A 21,318-nucleotide genomic window follows, 5' to 3' on the forward strand; every position below is an offset into this window, starting at 1 on the left:
TGCTGATTAGACATAACTGTGAGTTATACTTTGAGGATAGCTAATAAAATCCAATAAATTAACTTTGTGTGGAAGCCTTTGTAGTGTTGAACTGCTTGTCTCATGCTGTACCAGAAGCCTGGGACGAGAAAGGTGTGCCTTAGTTTAGTGAGTTATTTTTAGCCTGATTCCACTTATCTTTATTGCTCTACTTAAGTATTCTTATCAGCTGGTGCTTTTGCTGGGGTTTAAATTCCTTAAAGGGGAAGAGCTGTTTTAAGTCTTTTGGCACTGTTTTAGTGGTTCCTGGCACTATCCTTTGGGGGTGTACTTCCCACATTATTTTTGGATTGTTTTACTCAATTTTCTTTTCAATCTGCAGACAATACACCCGAGTATTCCCACATTTATTTATTTTTTTCTATTTAGAAACTATCAGTTTCATATGATGATTCACACAGGAACCAAATAGATTTTTTAACTTTTGCAGAGGGAAAAAACTCTCTTTCTCTGAAATTCATGTTCCAGTGATACTTTATTTTTGAACTGTATTCAAAATCCAGCACACCCTGGGGTTTTGTTGCTGTTGTTTTACTGCTGTGTTGGGTTTATAAGCTTGCCCATAAATAATGTAACATTTTGATCCCTAATAAGCAATAAAAATGGTCGGTTAAAAGTAATTGTGATGGGCATTGAGAGAGGAATGAATTCTACAGCAGTGGCTCCTGCTGCCTCAGCTCCAGTTTCATTAACAGTCAACACAGCCTTATGGGTAACCTGAGAAGAAAAGAAGAAAAAAAATCAAAATTTGGAAGAAGAGAAAAATAACTCAGAAATGATGATAACTTGTTACACAGATCTGTGACTTTGCATTACTAGAATTATATTAACTTTCTCTGTCTTGTTCCAATTTTAGCCATGCACTGCTGAAGTGAGTGCTGGGTTCTCCTGAGGGAAGATTTTAAAGAGAAAATTTTAAAGAGAAAAGTAAAGTCCTACACTTAGGCAAGAAAAACCAAAAGTACACATATAGCCTGGGTGAAACCAGGCTCAATAGCAGTAACTGTGAGAGGGATCTTGGAGTCTTAGTGGACAACCAGCTAAATATGAGCCAGAAGTGTGCAGCAGCTGCCAAAAAAGCTAATGCAATCCTAAGTTGTATTAACAGAGGGATACAATAAAGATCAAGGGAAGTACTAATACCACTCTATAAAGCCTTAGTAAGACCACACCTAGAGTACTGCATCCATTTTTGTTCACCACATTATAAAAAAGATGTTGAGACTCTAGAAAAAGTACAGAGAAAAGCAACCAGGATGATTAGGGGACTGGAGGCTAAAACATACAATGAACGGTTGCAGGAACTGGGCTTGGCTGGTCTAGTAAAGAGAAGGACCAGGGGAGACATGATAGCGGTCTTCCAATATTTGAGGGGCTGCCGCAGGGAGGAAGGGGTCAAGCTATTTTCTAAAGCGCCTGTAGGCCAGACAAGGAATAATGGATGGAAACTGAACAAGGAGAGATTTAACCTGGAAACAAGGAGAAACTTTCTGACAGTGACAACAATCAACCAATGGAACAGCTTGCCCTCGGAAGTTGTGGGAGCGCCATCACTTGAGACTTTCAAGAAGATATTGGACTGCCATTTGTCAGAAATGGTGTAGGGTCTCCCGCTTGGGCGGCGGGGGATTGGACTAGATGACCTACAAGGTCCCTTCCAACTCTGATTATCTGTTATCTGTTAAATCAGTGTTTTTAAGACTTCATAACTTCTGGAAGTTGAAGTCCAGATGTCTTCAAGTCACCAAGCTTGAAAAACATTGGGTTGAACAGTTGTGAAAAGAAACAGGTAAGATATAGTGCAGCGATGGCTAACCTTTTTGGCACTTTGTGCCAAAATGGAGCGTGGGCGGGAGCATGAGCACTCCTGTGTGCTGAAAACTGAAAAAACACATGATCTTCTGGTTTCCGGTATGCCTGGTCTTCCGGTTTCTGGTGCGCATGCGCAGACCAGCTGGCTGGTGCGCATGCGCTGGTTCTGCCTGGCATTTCAGGGGTCCTCACACCTCCCTGCCTGCCTCCCTGATCCCTGTCGGGATGATCCCTACCGACGACCCGGTTCCACAGCCCTGGACAGGGAAAGAAAGTTGGGTGGGTAATGCCGCCTCCCTCTGTTGGAAAGCTGGAGCCCCTTCCTGGCCTCAAAGGGAAGGGGCATCAGTGTTCCTGGGGTTTGGGTTGTGGAGCCAGAAGGTGGGAGAGCTTTGCCCCAACTCTGGCCGGGATGAAGCACCCCTCTCCAGCCCTCCACTGAGAACAAGCCAGCAGAAACACACACCCCCCACTTCTGCCAAGGGAGTGTGACTGCTTCCCAGTCAGTACACCTCTTACCCTGGCGTTCCTCCGGTGAGCATTTGCTGGCTGAGTGGTCAACTGCTCCATGCCTGTGAGCCATACAGGCAGGCCCTCCTCCTCCTCCTCCGTATGGAAGAGGCAGTGCAATAGCCCAAAGAGGGGCAGAGCTGAGGGCCAGGGTGGGCAGGCCGGGGCTTTCCTCCCTCTCCGCCTGAGTGGGGTTGTTGCACGGCTCCAGTCCATGGCGCATCTGTGCTCCGGATCACCTGGCCAGCTTGGGTGTCCCACAAAAGCCAGCTGCCCCTGTGCAGCCCCCCCTTCCCACCACTTTTGCCAAGGAGGCGCGACTGTTTCTGTTCCTGGCATTCCACCCATGCAGCTTAGTTCCTGTGCCACCCCAGAAGAGCTGGCCACCCCCCCCACGCAGCTCCCCTTCCCACCTGCCTCCCCCCTTCCCCCTCCCCTCAGCGGGACCTCCGCAGGCTCTCAAGACAGAGCCCTGATGGGAAGGAAGCGGTGTTGACTTGGCCGCCGTCTGGGAGGAAGCTCCTTGGCACTTGGCCCAGCTTTCCTGGAGGGGCTCTGGGGCAGCCTGGCAGGGCAAGGTGGAGGGCGGGAGCTCCAAGGAGACAAGGATGCCATCAAGGGAAAGGATGCCATCAAGTCCATACAAAGGAAGTGTCAAGGGAGCAAAAGAGAAAAGAGGGAGGGGAGAGGATCTTGGTCTCCCTCCCTCCCTTAAGCAGCTTCCAAGGCTGCCCACCCTTCTCACAGGGGGTGTGTTAGGGATAACATTGGTTACCTAACTTAGTTTGGGTAAAATAATATATAAACTATGTTAGTGAGTTTAAGTGTATGTATCACTTTAAACTGTAAACCAAGTATTTTGGGTGCGGTTGTAAAATCACCATAAGAGGGAGCAAGAGAGCTCACTGTTTCCCTGGCTTTTACTGGAATGCTGACAAACTGGATTGATGGTGATAACTGCGTGTTTGCTGAGAGAAGAAAAGGGGTTTGATTTTTCTTCATATCTCTGACTGCAAAAGAGATATATCACTGGACTGATATTGTAAGTTTAATGAACTCTTTTTCGACACTGGACTTTGCAAACTGATTAACCCCCGGACTGACTGAACTTAGTGTATGACATATGGACTGTTTTGACTATGCTATAACTCTTGCTGGAATAAAAACTATTTAACTTGCACAGTATATCTGTCTTACTGAGTGTAAGCTACTACAATGTTTTATCTCACATATCTGCCTGCCTGCTAGACTGCCGTTGCACGTTCTGCTAGGGTGTATATTCCTAACAGGGTGCCCTCCCTCCCCATCAGCCAAAGCATTCAGCCCCCCTCTGGCTCCCTCTGTTGACATCCAAAGGACTCCGCAGCCCTGGAGATCCTCCAAGTCTCCTGCCCTTTGGACTCAGCCGAGCCCTTTCTGGTGGCAGCCAGAAGGAGCTGGAGGGCCAGAAGGAGCCTGGGGGCCGGCCATTGAGCCCTTCCAAGAGCTCTGTCCTCCCAGGAGCCTCTTCCTTCCTCCCATCCAGCCTCTCTGAGAAGCTCTCCGGCTGGATCCCTTTTCTCTCCAACAGGGGCAGGGACCCCATTGGATCCTGCTGGGGCTGCTGGGCAGTGCTTGGGTCTTTTGGGAGGGTGGTTGAGGGAGCCTGGCTCAGCTACAGAAGGGACGTGTAAGGGAGCATCACAAATGCACTCCGGATTGTTTGTGGCAGTGGATCCAGGAGGAAAACTCCTATGAAGGGAGAGACAGGAGGGAGGGGGAGGGTAAGGGGCGGTCCACAGATGCCCCAAAGCAAAGGGCACTGCTGAAGGAGGCAGAATTCTGATGGGTTTGAGCACTGAATATTTGAGTATGTCAGGCTCATTCAGTTATTTGTAGCTACAAAACAATCCAAAGAAAAGGAAGGGAGGAGGGATCTTTTTCCCTCCCCATTCAAGGCAGGGGACCCAGACAGAATGCAAATTCCTCCTTCCTTGGGATCACCTGGATTTTGTCCCCAGACAGGAAATCACCCAGAAGCGATGCCTTCTCTTTATTTATTGCAGAGAATGATGTGGACGCCCACCTTATGTGCAACAGCCCCTGCTGCTGCCAGGGGTGAGGGGGCAGCGGAGGCATGGATGGGCAGGCCAGGGCTTCTCTCCCTCCCCACCAAGGGTACTTCTTGCACAGCCCCAACCCTCCAGCCCGTGGCAATGATGCACATCTGTGCTTTGGAGTGCCTGGCCGGCTCGGGTGCGCAGGGCAGCATTTGCTGGTTGGGTGGATGGCTGCCTCATGTCCGAGCTGGCCAGTGTGCTGGAACCCAAAAGAGCAAGGGAAGCAGAGTTGCTGGCAGGATGGCTGGGGCCATTCAAGAAGGGAGGGAAGCCCCAGCCCTCCTGTCCTCGCCCCCACTGCCCCCTTTCCTCTGGTGATGGTGGCTGTTGTGGTGCCCCTTCCAGACGGGATGCTGGAAGAGGAGCTTTTGGTGGGGAGGCAAGCTATCCGAATGGAGACACTGCTGAGGGCCTGATCACTGGTGTGCTGAGCTGGGTGGGAGGACCATCGGAGACAGAAGCGGTCGCGCCTCCTTGGCAAAAGTGGTGGGAAGGGGGGCTGGCCAACTCTTATGGGGTACCCAAGCTGGCCAGGCACTCCGGAGCACAGATGTGCATCAGTGCTGTGGGCTGGAGGGTTGGGGCTGTGAAAGAAGCATGCTTGGGTGGGTGGGAGGGAAGCCCTGGCCTGCCCATCCATGCCTCCATGCCTCCACTGCCCCTTTGCTCCCGGCAGCAGCAGTGGCTGTTGGGCTGCCGCTTCCAGGTGGAATGCTAGAGGAGAAGATTCCAGCGGGGAAGCGAGCTGCCTGAATGGAGATGCCGCTGAGGGCCTGATCGGCGGTGTGCTGAGCTGGGTGGGAGAAACGCCGGGGACAGAAACGGTTGTATCTCTTTGGCAAAAGTGGTGGGAAGGGGGCTGTGTGGGGGGCAGGGGGCTCTTCTAGGGCACCCAAGCCGGCCAGGTGCTCTGGAGAACACGGATGCACCTTGGGCTGGAGCTGTGCAAACAACCCCACTCAGACAGAGAAGGTGGGAAGCTCCGGCCCGCCCATCCTGCCTCTCAGCTCTGATGCTCTCTGGGTCTTTTGGCATGCACACATGAACTTTGTTGGTCTTTGCACCTGCGTGCGCACCAGAAATCAGACCAAGTGGCCGACGCACATGCCCACATTGGAAACAAGTTCATCTTCCTGGAGCGTGCATGGCTACTCTTCTGGTTTTTGGTGCATATGCACACGTGAAGTCCAGCTGGCCGGTGCACCGGAACCAGGAAGAGCAACGGGCGATGGCTCTGCGTGCCCAGAGAAATGGCTCTGCGTGCCACTTCTGGCACGCCTGCCATAGATTCACCATCGTGGGTATAGTGAGTTAAGATAAAAAGAACCAAAGAGCCTCCTTTTGCTCCTGGAACTAAATAGTATTGAGGAACTTGAAATAATGATAATTCCAAAAGTGAATATTATTGGTAATTATTTTGCTTAAAAATTATAAGTAATGAATGTTTAACTCAGCCCCCTCTTAATTCCATCTTTTGAGCAGAGAAATAGCAGGGCACAATAACATGGCCATCTTTGAAGCTTAGCATCCTCATGCACAGATCAGGATTCTTGGGTCTAATGTTGCCCAGGGCTACAATTAGGCCTCCTCTAATTCAGCCACTGACAAACCAAAGAAGATTAAAATAGCCATTCTGGACATCATTTTAGGCTTCCAAAATCATATTGCTTGGAGCCTTTTCAGACCCCAAACTGAGTTTCTTGCGTTGTTAAATTGGATCTCCACACTGCTGTGTTCCATCCTTTCAAACAAAAGTTTTAGACAGATTTTGTGCTGTGCAAAGCTATTTATTTAATCACCCGGAACCGTATAGCAACCATGATTAATTTAGTTCTCTGCAAATATGGATAGGTCAGGCAAGTCTGCTGTTTATTTATATTGTAGTTCATTTCCTCCCCTCCAATTTCTTAGTCTAGCAAATTTTTTTGGTAACCACAAGAGAAATAGATGGAATGTGTCCAAACACACTAGATTTCTCCCCCTGGATATATTCCTGTTCTATACACTTTGTTATTGCATTTTTTCCTTATATATATTTTAAAAAGTCCATTTCACTTTCTCTCTCATGTTTCTGGGACTTTGTGGATAAAAGACATCTGTGTCTTTCTAAGCTGGCCAGTGCTTTTCTTGAGGGGTCAGTTTGAAGAAAAGCTCAGCATGGATAAGCTGCCATCTCAATCTTTTTCCTTTTTGTAATGATGAACAAACACGAAATGATGCCAGAAAGACAATCTGATGCACATACGTTGCTTACAAAATGGCAGTTGGAAGGGAATGTTCTATTTTTTTTTTTTGACAAGGGTGAGACTTTTCATATAGTCCCCTTCATTAACATTGCTTCTGTTGCGTCCGTCGCAAGGAATGAGACTCGGAGCCAGTGACTTTAGTTCAGCTCATTTATTGATTCCCGAGATCGGCTCAGGTCCGAAAGAAAAGCGGCGGCTTTTATTCTTTGGCTGCGGCGGCCGCGGCCAATGGCACCGCTTTGAATCTCCCGCGATTAGTTTCCACCAATCACGGGAGATTCGCGGCGGGCCAATCCGTGCGGTTCGCTCGACCAATCAGCTCGCCGTGCGTCTTGGCCAATCACTGCGCGGTTCTACAAGAATGGTAATGACCGTACAGAACACCCCTCCCCTCTTGGTAGGGTCCTACGTAACGTAGTCCCATAAGTAGGCGGGGCTACGTACTTGTCTACTTGACCTGCGCAGGTTAGTTGGTGCTTGGCTCCCGGCCGGTTCGGTCGGGTCCTGTGTTGCTCTCTGCCCTGTCGATGGAACCGTCTGGAAGGCTGAGCCGGGCCTTTCGTCGCAGCTCCCTCCGGTCCCTACCCGGTCTGGTTGAGCTGCGGTTTCCGCTCCCGCCTGGTCTTTCCGGGCTGGTTGAGCTGGCCTGGCTGCTTCTCCCTGGTGAGGTGTCGAGCTGGCTGCTTTCCGGTGAGTATTCCTGGTTTCTTTCTTGTGGGTTTTGGTCCCTGGGGCCTTCCCTCCCCTCTTGGTTTGTGTTGGGGGGGTTCCCTTCTGTGTTTGCTTTTGTTTGCGTGTCGGTTGTGTTTCCCGTGGCTATTCTTGACCTTAATTGGTCGATGTGTCGTTTCCATGCTCGTCCGTCGGTTGTCTGTAAGCGGTACGATCTTGGACCTGTCACTTGGGTTATGGTTGCTGGTATCCAGAGTGGGTCTCCGGTGAGGTTTTTCGTATACTGCGTCGCCTGTTTTAAATATTCAGTCTTTGCTTGAGGAGTTTGGGGGTTTTTCTGGGTTGTATGTGGGGTGCAGTCTGTCGAGTGGGGACCTTAATTTTCTCCCCATCAGTAGTTCTGCCGGGCTTTTATTGGTTGTTGTATTCGGGGTTATGTGTTGTATGAAAAGCATTTTGTTTATTTTCTCTTGGATTTCCCCGTTTTCTATCTTTTGGAAAGTTTTTTTTTTGTAAATTGAACTATCCGTTCCGCCCTCCTGTTCGCCGCCGGATGTGCCGGCACTGTCAACGCGTGTCGTATCCCCCGCTCCGCTAGGAATTTTTCGAATTCCAGCGAGGTAAATTGGGGCCCGTTGTCGGATACGATGATGTCTGGGAGGCCGTGGGTTGCGAATAGTTTGCTGAGTTCCTTGGTGACGGCCTCCGTGGTGGTAGTTCTCATGTTGCTTACCTCCAACCAGTTGGAGTAAGCGTCTACCGTGATGAGGAAAGTGTGGCTTTTCGTGGGCCCGGCAAAATCTATGTGAATCCTGGACCATGGTCCCCTAGGGGTTTCCCATTCCAGGATTGGAGCGGCAGGAGGGCTGGGCCTGGTTTCCTGGCATCTGTTGCATGCTGCCACCCAGGCCTCGATTCGTTTGTCCATTCCTGGCCACCAGGCGTAACTTCTGGCCAAGGCCTTTGTCCTAACGATGCCTGGGTGCCCCTCATGCAACAATTCCAATACCTTTCCCTGTAATTTTTCCGGAATAACAACCCGGTCCCCCCAAAGTAAACAACCTTTTTGTAATGACAGTTCTGTTTGCCGGTTTCGGAATGTCTTGAAGGTTTCGTCGTCGTCCTTTTCGGGCCACCTTTTCTCTACCCAATGTAATACCTGCGCCAGACGTTTGTCTTTATTGGTTTCACGGGCAATGTCTGACGCGGTTATGGGTAGGTCGGGCAGAGTCTCTATGCTAAGGGTGGCTGTCGTGGGTTCTGGGTCGGTGTCCAAGTCCGGTAGCGGCGTGCGGCTCAGGGCGTCTGCGTGGGTGATTGTCTTACCGAGTCGGTGTGTAAGCCGGTAGCTGTAGGCGGCAAGAAATTTGGACCACCTTGTCATTCTTGGGGATAGAATGTTCGGGGTGGCCCTGTTCCCTGCCAGGATTCCCAGCAGTGGCTTGTGGTCGGTGACGATGGTGACGGTCCGGCCGTAGATGTACTCGTGGAACCTTTTGACGGCGGCAACGATAGCCAGGGCCTCTTTGTCTAGCTGACTGTAGTTTCTTTCCGGTTTGGTGAGAGTCCTTGAGAAGAAGGCGATGGGTGCTTCTTTTCCATCGGGGAGAGTGTGGCTGAGGACGGCACCGACGCCAAAGGGTGATGCGTCGCATGTGACAGCTAGCGGTAGGGTCTCGTTGTATTGGATGAGGACGGCATCCGAGGTGAGCAGGTCCTTGGTTTTGTTGAAGGCGGCTTCCTCGCATTTCCCCCAAGTCCACGGGGCCGCCTTGTCCAGGAGTCTATGCAAAGGCTCCGCCGCGGTCGCCTTCTGGGGCAGGAAAACATTGTAAAAATTAAGCAGTCCTAGAAATGCCTGTAGTTCCATTTTATTCTTCGGCCTGGGGGCTTCCTTGATTGCTCTGATTTTTTTCTCGGTTGGGTGAATTCCGTGCCGATCTAACAGGTACCCCAGGAACTCGACCCTCTCGGTGTGTAATTGGCATTTCTCTTTTTTAACCTTCAGCCCCGCATTTTTGAATTTTGTTAGGACCTCCCTGAGGCGACCCTCCAGTTCTTTTTGGTTGGCTGCCGACACCAGCACGTCGTCGAAGTAGGGTACCACCCCTTTGATTCCTTGCAGGAGTCTCTCCATGAGGCTCTGGAAAATTCCTGGGGCTACGCTGACTCCAAACTGGAGTCTCTTACAGTGGAAAGCCCCCCGGTGGGTTACTATGGTTTGCGCCTCGGCGGTTTCTGCGTCGACCGGCAGCTGCTGATAGGCTTGCGCCAGGTCGAGCTTCGCAAAGATCTTGCCTCCCCCCAGTGAGTGTAAGAGGTGTTGCACTACTGGGACGGGGTAGGCGCTCTGCTGCAATGCGCAATTGAGGGTGGCCTTATAGTCCCCGCAGATTCTCACCGACCCATCGGGCTTGACTGGGGTGACTATGGGGGTCTCCCATTGGGCATGGTTGATTGGCTCGAGGACCCCTTGTCTGATGAGCTTGTCTATTTGCTCATCGATTTTTGGCCGGAGTGCGAATGGTACCCGCCGTGGTTTCAGGCGTATTGGGGGAACACTGGGGTCTAGGCTGAACGAAATAGGGGGCCCTCGGTACTTGCCTAGGGTGCCGTCGAACACTTCCTGGAAGTCCCTTGCGAGTTGGTCCTCCCAGTCGGCCTCCCCGATGTGGTCGATGCCCGTTACTTCGATTCCGAGCGGCGCGAACCACTGCAGTCCCAAAAGGCTGGGGCGGTCTCGGTCCACGATCGTCAGGGGAAGCCTTGCTGTGCGCCCTTTGAAAGTTACCTCGAACTGGCCTGTTCCGACTACCGGTATGCGATTCCCCTGGTAGTCCTTGAGGATTAGGCTCTGGCTTTCCAGTCCTCTCCTGTGGATTGTGGGTACCAGACGCTTGATTTCCCGCCATGCAACCATGGAGAGGTAGGACCCGGAGTCCACCTCCATCTTGCATGGCTCGCCCTCGATGCCCACTTCCACATATACTTTCCGGGCGTCTGCGCTGGATGAGTGGCCGATGACAACCGTCTGGTGGGTTTCCTCTCTCCGCCGGTTCCCGCCGTCTCGTCGGCCCCATCCGTCTCGGCTCCATCGGTTTTCAGCTTGGCGGTCTCTGGGCCTGGGGGGGGGGGTGCCGTCTCATCTCCAGTCGCTGCCGTCTCGCCGCCGGGGGCTGTAGTTCTTCTTGAGTCGGCAGACTCGGGCGATGTGGCCTCTTTTATCACAGTGCCGGCATATTGCATTGAAAAATCGGCACTCCGATCGAGGGTGGTCGCCCACACCCGGCGCACAGTTGCCCTGACTTACGACTCCGTCGATCGCGCCGGTCTCGATCCGCCTGGAGCCGATGCACGTCCTCTTCCTCGTCCGTGGTGTCGGAGGTGGAGTCGAGGTCGCCATGGTGTGTGGTGGTCTCTCGGTGGCTTGCTTCGGAGCGCATCTCGGTGGCCATGCCTGCTTCGGTTGTCGGGTTGCGGTCCCCAGTGTCGGGCCTCCGCATTCGAGCCGCCAATTTCCGGGTTGCCTCGGCTGCGGTGGCGTCTGCAAGGACGTCGGCGAGGGCGATGTCGCCTTTTGCCATCAGCCGGCTCTGGAGGACTGGGTCTCTGAGCCCCAGGACGACGCGGTCTCGGAGTGCCTCGTCCATATCCGTAAACCCACACATGCCTCCAAGATTTCGCAGGTGAGCCACGAAGTCGCTGATGCTCTCGCCCGCTCGCTGGTCTCGCCGATAGAAGTCGTGCCGCCTGATGAGGGTGGGCACATCGGGGGCATAGTGGTTTCGGAGCAACAGCTCGAGATCGGCCCAGTCCATCGTTTTTACGTCCTCGGGTTTCGCAAGGACTTTCGCCATCTTAAACACTGCGGGCCCGCAGTGTGTGAGGAAGACAGCTCTTTTCTTTTGCCCGTTTGCATCCTTTAGATTGCTACTTTCGAGGAACATCAGGAATCGGTCGGTGTACGATTCCCAATCCTCAGTAGCCGGGTTAAAGGGTGCGGGCGGGACGATGCTGGCCATCTCGTCGGTCTCGTTTCCTCAGGACACGTGCTCGATGGGGATCAGGGTTGGGATCCCACCTTCGTCGCCAGTGTTGCGTCCGTCGCAAGGAACGAGACTCGGAGCCAGTGACTTTAGTTCAGCTCATTTATTGATTCCCGAGATCGGCTCGGGTCCGAAAGAAAAGCGGCGGCTTTTATTCTTTGGCCGCGGCGGCCGCGCCAATGGCACGCTTGAATCTCCCGCGATTAGTTTCCACCAATCGCGGAGATTCGCGGCGGGCCAATCCGTGCGGTTCGCTCGACCAATCAGCTCGCCGTGCGTCTTGGCCAATCACTACGCGGTTCTACAAGAATGGTAATGACCGTACAGAACAGCTTCTGTGAAATCTGGCTTCATCTTGCTGAAAACCTGCCTGAAATGATACAAACAATACAAACATTTTACTTACTTTAGACAGTTTCAAAGGCTGCCCGGTGACTCCAGTGAGATCGGCATGATCAGTAAAGATTTCAGTAATACCGAGCTGGGAGAGGGGTTCCTTTAAGCTGTACGTGGCTGAAATACTAAACTTGGGGATGGAGACCGATGCTGTAGCCCTTCAGAAAGACAGAAAGACATTTTCACTCTAGATGCCGCAAAGTTAAGAAGGACACCCAGTAATATCAGTAAAACACAAACAACAGAGTTATTGATTTTTGGTACAGTATTAGTTCCTATCATAACAACTGTTATCAATCTGTTTAAAATATTTGAGTGGAATCAACAGGCATTGTTGTCAAAATGAATATCAGACTTGATTGATTGATTGAATGAATGTATAGGCTGCCCAACCACCATATGACTCTAGGTGGCTTACAACTAAACTAAAATAGTAAGAAAGATTCTTACTATTGGAAAAAGCATGGGAGATATTTTCCTTCTCTTGGATAAAATCAGAATAATTCTACAAAAGATTGGGGTTTTTTTTAACCCACAAATTTGATTGAGACATTTAAATGACTTATTTATGATTAGTTCACATCTGAAATCAATGGAATAACGGTTAGTCCAATATTACATTTATTTTCAGGATCTTAGCTCATCTTGCACATTTCCATTTATCAACTTTAAAGGAGGAAAAGTTGGTAACATATAACATAATCAACTGACCAGAACTGCAAACTTTCGAAAGAACCTGCCCCCTCCACCCAAGGAAATTTACTGTTGTATTTGCAAACAGCCGCTGTCTGAGGCAGTTGCTAAACAAGTAGTCATGTCCTGTATTATGGACATGACTACTGATTGCCTAAATAGACTGCTTGTATGCTCCCCTCCCCCTCCATTGTTGTGTAGAAAGATTGCTTAAGCAAGCAAAGGAAAAGGGGAAAAAATTTACAGTGATGTCCTGTGGTCATGTGGGTGGCATTTGTGTCCTTCACAGCCAGCATCCAACAAGCAAGTCAAGCTGACAAGATGTCTGAAGTCACAAGGTGATTAGCTTAATAGATGCAGCTGGAATTGATGAATTGACATTATAAATTAGGCACGGTCTGATTTTCACTTTACAATAGAATTGCCAGTCCAAATTATGATCGGTGAGTACTACCTGTAATTGGAATATTCATTTGATTCAGATTGTGCTTTTGATCCAATTCAGGTTATCTATTTGATCTGGCAAATGGAATTAATTTGCAATGCCTGAATGGAAGATAAAAATCTACAAGATGTTCACCATGGTGTCAAATCCCCACTACTTTTAATAAATGCAGATAAAGGGAGGATGATCACACTCACACTACCATCTTGTAGACCCAGAAGTTGGCCTTCCTGAGATTAATTAAAATACAGGAATAAAACAGAAAAGATTGCAAGAAACTAGTGGAGTATCAGAGTATTACGAAGGGATCAAGCACAACATTGTAAGGCCAAATGGGACCTGGGCAAATATATATTTATATTTTTATGTGGAGGTGATAGGGAGCTACTGCCCTCTGCTTTATTCTTGGTGTGAGGCTTTTGAGGTGGGTTTGGCATCTCCTCACCAAAGCCCCCTCCTTCTATCATCATTCAGTCCTCTAGGATATTCTCTCACCACTTGGAATAACAGTGCAGAATTTTCCACAGGAACATATCAATCTCTGAATGGCATGTCTCGAACTATTTTGCAAACACATGTGGTAACATGTAACAAGCAGGAAGGAAGAATAATTGTTAATATGACTAAGAACTAATGAGCAAATTTCCACTCTCATACACGGGGACAACATCAAGAGATGCACCTGAAACTCTAGAGAAACATGCACAGCCCTAGGTTGCTGGTCTCTAACTTAAAATCAACTCTCTGCAATTATTCTGGAAAAGCATAGCAAAGAATGCACAGGCACTGAAATATTTTTACCAGGGGTGGGATTCTACCAGTTCGGACCGATTCTATAGAACCAATTGTTATGATTCTGCGCAGTTCAGAGAACCAGAAAATCATGCCCCTGATTGGCCTTGCCCCTCTCCGCCATCCCGTCCCCTCCCTGTCCAGTCACTCCTTAAGGTATTTCTATATTTCCCTCCCAATGATCAGCTGTTCCAATGATCAGCGGTCCCGGGATCTCCCTCACTGTTTTACTGCTCTGCCCAGGAGACTTCCCTGGGGCCTAGGAGGCAAAAAGGCATGCACAGGTTTTTTGTTTTTGCTGCGCACCACCCCCCCCTCTGTTTTTGGCCTCCTGGGCCTCAGGAAAGCCCCCCCCCCCGAGTCTTCCCTGAGGCTCAGGAAGCCAAAAAAAGGAGTGTGGGGGGTGCTGGAAAAAAAGAGAAGAAGCCACACCCACCCAGTCACATGGCCATGACCACCTAGCCACTTCTAACGAGCCATGCCCACAGAACTGGTAGTAAAAATATTTGCATCCCACCCCTGATTTTTACGCATTTTTAAAGAATATGCTAACTACAGAGAAATATAGAAGCAGTAAAAAGAAATGTTACCTGTGTACATTATTTGCCCATTTTTTCAGACTTTCTACTGACAGATTTGCATCCAATTCCCTCTCTTTTCCAGGATCAGGCAAAACAAAAAAGGTGGTGGCTGTACCATTGTAGTCTGTCTTCAGTACTGTGCAAGATAGCTGCTCATCAAAATAGTAGTAGAACCAACCGGTCCTGTGCATCATTTGGACTTTGACAGTTGTGTTGTGATCCACAAAGAAGTCCTCTTCCCTTGTGAACGCTGGATCAAAAGGAGTCTTCCAGTTGCCTAAAGAGAACAAAAAAGACCCATAGTCGTATCTGAATAAGCGTATCAAACCTGCAGGAGGCGAATTAGGTTCACCCTCAAGAAGATGCTGTGCTCTTCTTTACTGAGGCAAAGAGGTGGTATAATTTAACTAGTAAGATGCTCTGCATTCATTTGCTTATGCTGACCAGCACTTGCAAAGCTGGGACCGATTTCTGCACACCCACAGCATAAATACTGGTCAGGCAGTGAAGCAATGCAGCTGCTGTATTGGTGTCAGAAGAAAATGGCCAGGTACCTTCTTTCATGATACATTTTACTTCAGCCTTGGTTGAAGATAAAAACACCCATTCTAAATTCTGCACAGCCCTATGGACTTATATGCTATTCAGATAGAGAGAGGGGTCGCCTGTGATCTTACATTAAGCAGATTTCTTTAAAGCAGTCTATTTGTTTCATTTTGTTTTCAAACTCTACGAGGGTGCATTTTAATTGCATTTGTAATCCAGAAGAACTGGAATAATGGCTACTATTCAGACATAATTTAAGTTATACCGCTTTAGGTGGCTTCCTATTAGGTGCTTTTAAAACACTGGAACAATTATTCCTAAAATGGTTCCACAGAAATGAAAAACTGTTTCATACAACCCGTAGTAGTGAAGTATTTATATGTGAGTATAACTTGCATGCATGCATGAACATAGGCTCACCCACCCACCTACCCACTTAAATTTCTGTACTGGGCTAGTTTTCAAGTGAAAACATTTTGTGTTGATTGGAAATTATCTTTTTCTGGACTTGCTGCTTGGAGCAATTCCACCCCTCTTTCTCCAAACTTAAACAGCTGTCTCAAATAACATATTTGGACATTTCCTTTCATTAAGGAATATCTCTGTGAAGGTTACCTCTAAAGTATATGTAGTTTGTGAGAACAAAGACTGTTTCTGGGTCAAGATCCTTGACTAGTTCTGCAATTTTCCCATGTGTTTTTTTCTTTATATAATCATTGATCTGCTTTTCAGCTGCTTTTGGTTCCTGAAACTTGGTGGTTTGGATTTCTGCTTCATAGAGTTCCTTAATCTTATCTAAAAATGTCTGCAATGGCTGTATGCCTTCCTTTAAAAACAGGGCCTGCCCAATATCCAGCTTGTAATCCTTCTCGGAATGCGTAAGCACATGGAGAAGTTCATGAAGCCCCTGGTGGATCTCATCTTCCTGAATGTGTGTCAGGTTAAAGCCAAGGCCATTTAAAATCTCTGCATGAGTGTTGGAGTCTGTCCCTAATAACAGAACTGAAAGCAACATAAAAATGCTGCAGGGTGAGAAAACAAGGTTCTCTTCATGTGATCTTGCAGCCAGGATTTTGTAGAGTTCAATGGCAAAATCATCAACATTGCGCTGGATCTTGATAGCAGCCTTGGGGTCATGATGATCGTGGGGATGATCGACATCATGGTGGCCATGGCTGACGAGAGAAAACACCATCAAGGCCAAGCTCAGATGAATGATTCTGTTCATCTTGCTGATAATTTTTTCTGCAAAGAAAAATAGGGATAAAGAAGAGGGATTTTATTTTATTATAAACTGTGTTTCTAAAACACCTTTTTCAGTTACAGTTTTATGGGTGTTTTGGCTTCTAGATGAAAGTCAGCATAAAAGGATGTTGATGATAAATTGTTATGTTTAGTAGTCTTTGAGTTATCACCATAATAGAACCTGCTCGTTAGGGCTGAAATTCAGGGCAAATGTTAAATGAACTGCCTCAAGTAATGGAGAGCCATCCCTACGGTCCCCGATGCATATGTTAAATAAATGAGTGGGTCATTAAGTGGAGCATGGGGTGCCTCAGGGATGGGACTCCTCCTGGGAGGATTACTGAAGCCACAAGCCCACCTGCTTCAGGTCTCCCAAAGCGTCCTCTCTGCCGTGCTCTGCTTCCTGCCTCTTGGGTGGCTCTCACACATTCCCACCCAAATGCTGACTATCTTGCCAGTGAGAAAAAATGGTGAAGGAAGGTTCTACTTTTTGCCAAGTTGTATCTGCCTTTCTGGGGCAAAAAAATACTACCCTAGATTTTCAGAACAAAATTATCTGCTACAATGTCCTACCAGTCAATGACTACTTCAGCTTCAACCACAACAATACAAGAGCACACAACAGATACAAACTCAATGTAAACTGCTTCAAACTTGATTGTAGGAAGTACGACTTCAGCAACAGAGTGGTCAATGCCTGGAATGCGCTACCTGACTCTGTTTTTACATCCTCTAACCCCCACTCCTTTAACCTCAAACTAACCACTATTGATCTCACCCCATTCCTAAGAGTTCTGTAAGGGGCATGCGTAAGTGCCCCATTGTGCCTTCCGTTCCTGTCCTACTGTCCCCATTTATTCGTACCTATTTCCTGTATTCTTACTCATGTTTATACTTATACCTATTATCCTGTAAGTGATTGACAAATCAAAATAAATAAATAAAATAAATAAAAATGTTCTGCCCTGATCAGCTGGTGGAATGGAGACTGGAAACATCTCCTACTTCTTGTTAGTCTTTGGGAAACCAGATCTTGCACTCTCAGGCAGAAGCTTTAGGACAAGTTCCCCCAAACCTTTCCCTTGTGCTTCGTTCTGGGAAACAAACACACAAACAGAGGTTGTGTGTTGCTCAGTCTTTATTTAAAGTTTCAGGCACTTTAAATGTGACTGCTCAGCTCAGCCGTGAGGCAACAGCTGTTGGCCTGTTTGACAGCTCCTTTAATACTGAGCTGTCAAACTGGTGACCAATCAGGTGTGGCTGGGTGCCCCCTGCTGGAACAGACCAGAGGGAGAACTGAAGACATAGCACCTTGCTTTAATGCTTTCCCTCCAGCAGAAAGCAACATTTGTTCAATAACAAATACAAAAAACAAATATAAAACAAAAGGGAAGGGGAAACTCGTTGATTTGCACACACACCCATTCAAAATTAGAAGCTAAAATAGGAAACTCTCCACCTGTGCATGTGCAGCCCTTAGGGTCAGTTTCAAGCAACCTCTGTGAATACCACACTGACCAGACATAGCAAAAGCATCAGGAGCAAGATAAGCTGCAGTTTCTTCTGCACCTAAAGCATGGGGACAAAACCAGCAAGGCAAACTAAGAACTCAAGGCAGGATGACAGCAAAGTGAATAAATGAACTTCTGACAGGTAAACAGCAAGGTGAACTAGTGAATAGATGTTTGTGCAGGTAAGATTATCAACCTTGATGCCAACCAAAACCAAGCATTTAATAGTGAGTGCCATACCATGTGCACTAATCAAACAGGTGGCAAGAAAGTAGGGACAGGCAGGCACAACACAGGTTATGTAGATAGTAAACACAGTGTCAGACATAAAGATCTCAAGTGCCTATATACAAATGCACAAAGTCTGGGGAACAAGCAGGGTGAACTCGAACTACGAATACATGAAGGTAAATATGATATAGTTGGAATAACAGAAACTTAGTGGGATGAAACCCATTACTGGAACATACTGGTAGAAGGATACAATCTATTCAAAAAAACCGGACCCCATAAAAGAGGAGGTGGAGTTGCACTGTATGTAAAGGACCAATATATTGCTACAGAAATGCATGAAACCAAAGATGAAAGCCTCCTAGAATGCATATGGGTCAATATAAAAGAAAAAAAGAATGACATGGCCATAGGTGTATATTATAGGCCACCCAATCAAGCAGAAAATATGGGTGTCCTTTTTGCCAGCCAACTAACAAACATATGCAGGAAACACACAACAATAGTAATGGGAGACTTCAATTATCCTGATATCAATTGGAAAACTAATTCTGCACCAAGTAAGAAATCAAATTAGTTCCTAACCAACCTAGCTGACAACTTTGTTGTCCAAAAGGTAGAGGGTGAAACTAGAGGGACAGCCATACTGGATTTAATTCTTACAAACAGAGAAGAAGTGATAGAGGGAGTTGAAACTTCAGGAACCTTGAGTGAGAGTGACCATGTCATGCTAGAATTCAACATAACACAAACACAAGCAACAGAACATAATGACACCAGAGTCTTGGATTTTAAAAGAGCTGATTTCAATAAACTCAAGAGAGAACTTGGGAAAGATTCCATGGATGAAAATCCTAAAGGGGAAAACAACTTAAGAATCTTGGGAAACTCTAAAAAGTATGATCATAGAAGTCCAGACCAGCACAATACCACTGAGAAAGAAAAACAAGAAATCCAAGAAGAAACCAGCATGGCTGCACAAAGATCTCTCTGGCAAATTGAAAGAAAAAAAGGACAAGTACAAAAAATGGAAAGAAGGACATACAACTAACGCAGAATATCAGCAGATAGCCAGAATCTGCAAAGACGAAGTCAGGATAGCAAAGGCTCAGAACGAACAAAGATTTGCAACAAAAGTCAAAGATAATAAAAAAGTTTCTTCCAACATATAAATAACAAGAAAAAAATCAAGGAAACAGTCGGTCCACTAAAGAGAGAAGATGGCAAGGAAGTAACAGGCAACACAGAGAAAGCAGAACTGCTTAACTCATTCTTTGCATCCGTCTTCACGCAAAAAGAAACTATAGCTCAACCCACCAAAAACATAACTGTAAAAGACAGACTAGAAATAAAAGTTAAAATAAGCAAAAAAATAGTAAGAGAATTCCTGTCTGATCTTGATGAAAACAAATCACCGGGGCCTGATGGATTACATCCCAGAGTTTTAAAGGAGCTGGCAGAGGTCATCTCAGAACCACTGCACCATATCTTTCAAAAATCCTGGAGCACCGGAGAAATACCAGAGGACTGGAAAAGAGCTGATGTGATTCCCATCTTCAAAAAAGGAAAAAAAACAGACCCACGAAACTATAGACCAATCAGCCTAACATCAATACCTGGGAAGATACTGGAAAAGATAATAAAAAAACAGATCTGCCAACATCTAGAAACAAATAAAGTAATAACTAGCAGTCAGCACAGGTTCATTAAAAACAGATCATGCCAAACCAATCTTATTTCATTCTTCAACACAGTGACTAAATTAGTAGACCAGCAAAATACTGTGGACATAATATATTTAGATTTCAGCAAGGCATTCAATAAAGTAGACCACAACCTACTTCTTAGTAAGCTAGAAAAAAGTGGAATAGATAGCACCACCACTAGATGGATTCGCAACTGGCTGGCAAACCGTACTCAACGAATAGTCCTTAATGGGTCTAAGTCTACATAGAGGGAAGTAAGCAGTGGGGTGCCACAAGGTTCCGTCTTAGGCCCAGTACTCTTCAATATCTTCATTAACGACTTAGATGAGGGAATAGAAGGGGAACTTATCAAATTTGCAGATGATACTAAACTGGCAGGAATAGCTAACAACCAAGAAGATAGGCTCAGGATCCAGATGGATCTTGACAGACTAGAACACTGGGCCATATCTAATAAAATGAAATTCAATATAGAGAAAAGTAAAGTCCTACACTTAGGCAAGAAAAACCAAAAGTACACATATAGACTGGGTGAAACCAGGCTCAATAGCAGTAACTGTGAGAGGGATCTTGGAGTCTTAGTGGACAACCAGCTAAATATGAGCCAGCAGTGTGCAGCAGCTGCCAAAAAAGCTAATGCAATCCTAAATTGTATTAACAGAGGGATAGAGTCAAGATCAAGGGAAGTACTAATACCACTCTATAAAGCCTTAGTAAGACCACACCTAGAGTATTGCATCCAGTTTTGGTCACCACATTATAAAAAAGATGTTGAGACTCTAGAAAAAGTACAGAGAAGAGCAACCAAGATGATTAGGGGACTGGAGGCTAAAACATACAATGAACGGTTGCAGGAACTGGGCTTGGCTGGTCTAGTAAAGAGAAGGACCAGGGGAGACATGATAGCGGTCTTCCAATATCTGAGGGGCTGCCACAGGGAGGAAGGGGTCAAGCTATTTTCTAAAGCTCCTGTAGGCCAGACAAGGAATAATGGATGGAAACTGAACAAGGAGAGATTTAACCTGGAAACAAGGAGAAACTTTCTGACAGTGAGAACAACCAACCAATGGAACAGCTTGCCCTCGGAAGTTGTGGGAGCGCCATCACTTGAGACTTTCAAGAAGATATTGGACTGCTATTTTTCAGAAATGGTGTAGGGTCTCCCGCTTGGGCAGCGGGGGATTGGACTAGATGACCTACAAGGTCCCTTCCAACTCTGATTATCTGTAATCTGTAATCTGAATTCCAAGCAAAATGATTGTAGCTGCTGATTGCAAGGCCCAATGAAAGCAACCACAACTCTCCAGATGTCAGTGCAGGTAACACAATTTCAACAGGTTCAAAGCAGCTCAGTTCCAATGGTTCCATGGCATGAGGACAACGTGGCTTCCATGGATCCAAGGCATAAAAAAACCCCATGATCTCTACAAGTTTAAAGCAACGAGTCAAGAGCATTCATGAATCAAGAGATTATGGAGATTATGGAAGGTGTCCCCAACAGCCACCAGGGTCAAAATGCCAAGGTAAATAGGCGCTGACTGAGTGGCTCATTAGGAGTGGGGAGGCTGTCTCCTTGCATAAGTGCTACTCGCCTTGCTGACTTCTTTTGCGCATCCCTCCACTCAGCTCTGTGCGACTTTGGTGACAATTCCTCCTTCTCTGTGCTCACTAGCTGCAGCTGTCCCTCTTCGATAGACTGCACAGCCAGCTGTTTGTCTGTCTGCTCTTTCCCAATTCACCCAATTTAT

At 47.2% G+C, this 21,318-nt stretch overlaps 1 protein-coding gene across 1 annotated transcript in view; it reads right to left on the reverse strand.

The window, feature by feature from the left end:
- Positions 1 to 495: 495 nt before the first annotated feature.
- The window catches only part of LOC113419691 (alpha-1-antitrypsin-like), a 36,384-nt gene continuing 15,561 nt past the window's right edge, over positions 496 to 21,318 (reverse strand). The window contains exons 2-5 of the mRNA XM_087952130.1: positions 15,493 to 16,122; positions 14,341 to 14,608; positions 11,831 to 11,978; positions 496 to 756 (exon numbers count right to left, since the gene is read on the reverse strand). Of these exons, the coding sequence (XP_087808256.1) occupies positions 571 to 756; positions 11,831 to 11,978; positions 14,341 to 14,608; positions 15,493 to 16,122 (1,232 nt within the window). The 3' untranslated portion in view covers positions 496 to 570. The remainder of the gene's footprint in view (positions 757 to 11,830; positions 11,979 to 14,340; positions 14,609 to 15,492; positions 16,123 to 21,318) is intronic.

This window comes from Notechis scutatus, chromosome 1, assembly GCF_049901735.1.
Source record: "Notechis scutatus isolate UNSWTSFEM ecotype Mainland chromosome 1, rNotScu1.2, whole genome shotgun sequence".
Classification (NCBI taxonomy): domain Eukaryota; kingdom Metazoa; phylum Chordata; class Lepidosauria; order Squamata; family Elapidae; genus Notechis; species Notechis scutatus.